This window comes from Centruroides sculpturatus, unplaced genomic scaffold (assembly GCF_000671375.1).
Source record: "Centruroides sculpturatus isolate CEXI.00-Female unplaced genomic scaffold, Cexi_2.0 scaffold599, whole genome shotgun sequence".
NCBI classification, from domain to species: Eukaryota; Metazoa; Arthropoda; class Arachnida; order Scorpiones; family Buthidae; genus Centruroides; species Centruroides sculpturatus.
Window position 1 is genome coordinate 298,208 of NW_019384829.1, and position 6,000 is coordinate 304,207.

General features: G+C 29.0%; 1 protein-coding gene across 2 annotated transcripts in view; it reads left to right on the forward strand.

Annotated features, from left to right (window-relative positions):
• The window catches only part of LOC111630070 (cytoplasmic dynein 1 light intermediate chain 2-like), a 61,551-nt gene extending 55,759 nt beyond the window's left edge, over window positions 1-5,792 (forward strand). The window contains exons 11-12 of one of the 2 annotated variants that reach the window (XM_023374086.1): window positions 4,522-4,621; window positions 4,699-5,792. In XM_023374086.1, the coding sequence (XP_023229854.1) occupies window positions 4,522-4,621; window positions 4,699-4,790 (192 nt within the window). In that variant the 3' untranslated portion in view covers window positions 4,791-5,792. The remainder of the gene's footprint in view (window positions 1-4,521; window positions 4,622-4,698) is intronic. The other variant, XM_023374087.1, reaches the window with a different exon arrangement.
• The last annotated feature ends 208 nt before the right edge of the window (window positions 5,793-6,000 follow it).

Sequence of the window (6,000 nt, forward strand, 5' to 3'; positions counted from 1 at the left end):
TTTAAAAAATTGAAATTGCATATGTTACAATCCAGATTTGTATTCTTAGATAGAATATAGAAACTTTTCAATTTTTTCAGAATTCTACATAGAAATATTTGAATATTAGAAATTAATTTAATATGATTTTTTTTATATTTCTAATATTAACTTTTTGATCATTATGATCTTTACATTATATTTATAAGGATTTATATAAAATGATAGCTTTCAATATATGGAAACATTTTAAAGAATACTATAATCTATTTCTTTCTAAAGTAGAAATAATTTTTATTTATCAAAAATAATTTTCAAAACTACACAGCAATATCAATTGAATATAAAGTTTATTAAAGTAAATTATAAAACGTGTATCCAGAAGGGTGCTTATGGTGCTGCAGCATCCCTTAATATCAAAGCAATTAGTTTTGTTACTTTAGAATAAAAATAAATACAATACATGACTTCAATGGCAGAAAGTAATTTTATACAAACAGCAGAAAAACAGAAAAATTAAAACTGATATTTCTTGGAAACACATGTCAATGTGGAGCACAGACTAAAGATAATTACATGTAATTTCAAAATAACTGTAATTTTGATCATTTTTAGTGAAAATAGAAAATGTTATGATTTTATACCATTTTATTTCTCTTTTTAGAATCAGACTGGGTATAATCATGTAATTTGTATAATTTATCAGCTTGTTTCTAATATAACAGAAAGCACAAAAATATGAAATTTGCTAAGTATGTTTCCAATGTTCAAGAAAAAAGTTTTGGCCAATTCACTAAATTAATTACTAATGCCCAAAGAATATTTTAACTTAGCTTTCAACTTTTTTTGTAATTTTAAAAAATTGCATATAGTTAAATTTATTTGAAACAGTCTGATGTACTAATTTATTTGAACTCATCATATAAAAATTTTGTCACAAAACATTGACATTTGAAAATAAATTCATAACATAAGTGTTTTAATAACTTATATAATTAAATAACAGTAGTGTAATAATAATAAGTTAAATACATGTATGAGTTCTTAGTCTCTGAAAACATTGTAAATCTAAAAATTACTTTAAAGTTTGTTTTTATTCTCTTCAACCTGTGGGCATGGGCGTAGCGAGGGGGGAGCCTGAGTGGGCACGGCCCCTCCCAGGGAACCTGGTGCCCTCCCCAGGAAATCACAGCCGAAAAAGTGTTGAGTCGATTTGTAAAAACCTAAAGCTAAAATAAAAGTTTTGAATACTAAAAAAAGGTGAACGGCTTGCTCGGTGCCCAATAATGAACAATAATTTGAAATAATTCAATTTTGTGTCAGGTTGGCCTCCACTAGGCCCCCCCATAACAAAACTCTGGCTACGCCCATGCCTGTGGGCACTGAGAGGCTTTTTAATCAAGCCCATTGTGGATTTAGCCATACCCACAATGGAGCAGCTGGGTGGTAAAAGATAGAGCTTGACATATTTGGGATGGGTTACACTTAAAAAATTTCTAGATCAGTAGGCTGATGCCTTAACCACTCAACCATCTGGCCATCTTGCATTTTAGACTTATAATGGGCACTTTCCAGTAGTCGTCAATATCAGCTACAAGGGATGCATTGGTGAACAGTTTAGCTTCTACTAAGCTTCTGTAATCTTTCTAGTATATACAGTATACAACAGATACTAGGGCATAAGGGAATGTGAGATGCTGCTGATTGTTGATTGAGAATAAGTTCCTACTATCTGGCAAGCAGATAAGATGGTAGGTGCCTTTTGACATTTGCAGAGTATATTCTCAAATTATCAAAAAAATAATTTTATTGATGTTTATAACTATAGTTGCTGACACTGCAGGGATTAAAATGTGCATTTTATTTAATAGTGTTTGAAAATATATATTGGAATTATCTGTGCACATCAAATTTGCCATATAACTATTCAATTTTAAGTAAATATATTACAGCTATATAAAAATTGCTTCAAACTCTATAATTGAACCTAAACTACATTTAACAGCATTAATAACTTATGACCAGTAATGAAATCTTTATTTATATTAGATATAGTAACAGTTAAAAATATTTTTATTCATGTGTAAAGTATAACCATGGAAGTAGCCATATTTGCTCACCATATCCACAATTCAATGAGTGTGGCACCGTTGCAATCAGCACAACATGCATCAGTTGTGGCAACATTGAGCTAATTGGTGAATACTGGAACACACTTCAGTACATTTAAGTTCACTAGAGTGATGTTGATTTATACTGGAATGTACTGTACCCAATATCTTCTTCAGAAAGCTAATTTTTAGCTAAGATTATATACCAGCTATCTCATTGATGGAACTACATAAGATTTGAGTGGATTAAGCCTTCTAAAAACAATAGTTCATAGTTTAGTGCAGCAGTGTCCATTTTCCATATCTATACTAATATAATAAAGAGGTAATGTTTGTATGTATGTAAGTTTGGATGCAGCAGGTAATCTCCAAAACTACTCATCCGATTTCAAAAATTTTTTCACCAATATTTAGAATGGAACTTCAGGATGGACATAGGCTGTATATTATTCCGTTAAACATGGGGGATGGACAGTTCTTTACGGTAAGCCTTACGGGGAAGGCTTACCGTAAAGAACTCTGCTTCTATTTATACTATTTTAGATGCGGTTTTTTGCGTTTTTGATTGCGTTTTAATAGAGTACGTCAACAGAATGTACACTAAGAAGGGATTTTTCGATATTCCCCCCGAGGGGAGAGGGACAGGATTAAGGCTTACTGTGAAGAACTTCACTTCTATTATACTATTTTAGATGCGGATTTTTGCGTTTTTGATTGCGTTTTAATAGAGTACGTCAACAGAATGTACACAAAGAAGGGATTTTTCGATATTCCCGCCAGGGGGAGAGAAACAGGGTTAAGGCTTACTGTGAAGAACTTCACTTCTATTATACTATTTTAGATGTGGGTTTTTGCGCTTTTGATTGCGTTTTAATAGGGTACGTCAAGAGAATGTACACTAAGAAAAAATTTTTCGAAAAATTTTCCCCCACTGGGGAAGTGTTATACATTTATAATAGATACATTTTGAGCCACAACAAGGCGTGGCGGGGTCTGCTTGTACAATATATTTAATAAATGCTTTTGCTTTAATTGTGTAAACTTAGGCTACTCTTACTTTTTTTACATGTGGACTATATCTAATATGGTTGGTTGAAAAAAGAAAAATATTAGTCATTTCTCATAACCTTGTTCTTTGTGTTCTTTTACAACTTAATTTTTTATTGTGCATCCAACCATTGTCTTTTCATTATCAGATAATGTAAACCAAGTTTTAACAGCTTAAATTAGTAATAATTACTCACACCAAGCTTAGAAGAGTGGAAAAATTAAAATGAAATTGAAGCTTTTTGTGTAGTCACTCCTATTCATACTGGGCCTATTTACATGCATATACAATTTTTTTCTAAGCCATTCTATTTCCTAATGAAAACATTGTTTAAAACTAAAAATGTTGTAAATTGCAAAAACAATAAGAATAATTTCATTTTGTTTCCAATAACTTTGTTCACTTTTTATTATAACACTAAAATTTTTTCAAAATTATTTAAAATTATTTAATTGAATAACATTAGATCAAATATAATTTTTAACTTATTAAAATTGAACTGAAATAAATTCAGTTTAAAGTATAGTAAAATTTAAACTCTATGAAAGAAAATGTAATTAATTTGTGTACAGTCAAACCTTGATTTTTGAACAACTCACTTTTTGAAAAAATTGGTTTGCAAGCAGAATTTTGAACTTATAATTGTACTGGTTGCCAAACGATGATGCAATTGCTGAACAACCTATTTGGCAAGAGCCAGGCACAGATTAGAGAGAGACAACACAGATGGTCAATTCCTTATACTTCCTATGTTAAAGAAAGTCGATGGCCAGACCAATTGACAGGACTACCAATTCAGAAGTTATTGATGCCAAGATCACCTCACTTCATTAGACATTTTGACACAAATCGTTGATGACGTTGCTATTTAAATCAGATTTCAATGCATGTTCGAGAAAGATACTAATTCTGTTTTTCAGTACATGCTGCAGTTGAATTTAAATTAAATTCATTAATAAAAATCATATTAATTGACATTCATGTAATATAAATGGCATCAAATAATTCAAGTTTAGTGGTACTTAGGTCAAATTTAATAACAAAAATTATTAAATATAATTATTTTATTATTTCTCATTAGTACACAATTTGGCATTATACTGTATTTAACAGTATTAATTAAATGTAAGAACTTTTAATGAATACAGCTAAAAAGGTAAAAGAAAAAACCAGTTTTATTTTGGGGATCATGAATGGATTAATCCATTTTGTATTGTTTCTTACGGGAAAATTTGTTTTAGTTTCGGAACAGATCAGCTTTTAGGAATGAATTATGTTTGAAAACAGAGGTTTGACTGTGTTTTATTACATTTGAATTATTGTTTAAAAATTTTAATGAACTTCCTTAAAAATAAAATTTTATTAAAATTCTTTTATTTGAAGATGGACAGTAAACCTACAACTGGAAGTGAACAACTTTTACATAACTTCTTCAGCAGCTTATTAAAGAAGCCATCGGGATCATCCAGCTTTCTAGTTTCAGGTATTTCGGAAGATAATTTTTATATATATTTAATAGAAATTTAGACAGATTCAGTTTAAATTAATGTATTTCTACAGATAAATCTCCTATAAATAGTACATCCACCCTAGAATCTTCATTAAACAGAAACGATGCTGGTAGTTCAAGCTCTGAAAGATATCCTTCTTAATATAAACAGGCAACTGCTTGATTATACAATATATACATATATATAAGTGTTAAATTATTTCACTATTGTTATTATTTTCATTTCTTGTTTTTATATTATAACTTTTATTACCTAAATTATTTTAAAAAATAATTTTGCACAAATGTTGTTCTAATGATTAAAAAAATCATGCAATACTTCCTGAAAGATGTGAATACAAATTTTCCTTACAAATTAAATATGAAAATGAATTAAATGCCAAAGATTTATAATTTAAAAAAAATATTTGCCAAAAAAAAATATTTGTTTATATACAAAATTTTGAACTGTTTAAATTATATCATCGTCATATCAATCTTTGTATTTAAAAATACTATATTTATACAATTGTTTAAAATATAATGAGCCAATTTGTTATAAATTTTAAGTATTTGGTTAGTGTGAGGACACGTTTTCATTGAATATAAGTTTATACGGGTATTAAATCTCAATACTATTTTTTAAAATTATATATTATTGTATATTTTGGTTGATCATATAATTATTTTACAGTTTGATGATAATAAAGATCATAGATGTTAGTATACTGAGTTTTTTTCTCTTGGACTGTAAACCATTTTTATTGTTGGGCTGCAATTTGAAAAAATTGTAGACTTGTTTATATGTCTGTCCTTCCTTAATCTCAAGAATGGTGTTAGATAGATGAAATTTGAGACTGGATATGAAAAACTTAGGTGCAGAAGGCCCCAATTAACTATATACAAACTTTCACTTTGGGCCAGAAGTCATGTTATTTCAATTCAAAAATTTTCTCCAGAACAGAGTTAGATAACTGGTGTGACTTTATTGTTAACAGGGAAAGTATGATGTGCAGGGGTAAGACACTTCTAAACTTAAGCACATCATGACGAAAAACTGAAGCCAGGCATTGCAATGATGTCACAATAAATAATTGCTTGTTTTTTATTAAAAATAAATAAAATATTAATTTTAAATATATAATTTACCAGTAAATTAAATGTGTTATTTTATTTCAAAATTGCATTCTGCTTTAGCTGTTCTTGTCTGAAGATTGCCCATTAATTAGATGAAAAACGTTAGCATATTTTAAACTTTACCAACTGTTAAAAGTGCATAAATTCAGTTGAATAACCACAGTGGCTAGTTCAGCCTTAATGTACACAATCTACAGAATTTTACACACTGCCAAAGTTGTTTGTTTATTTTGTAT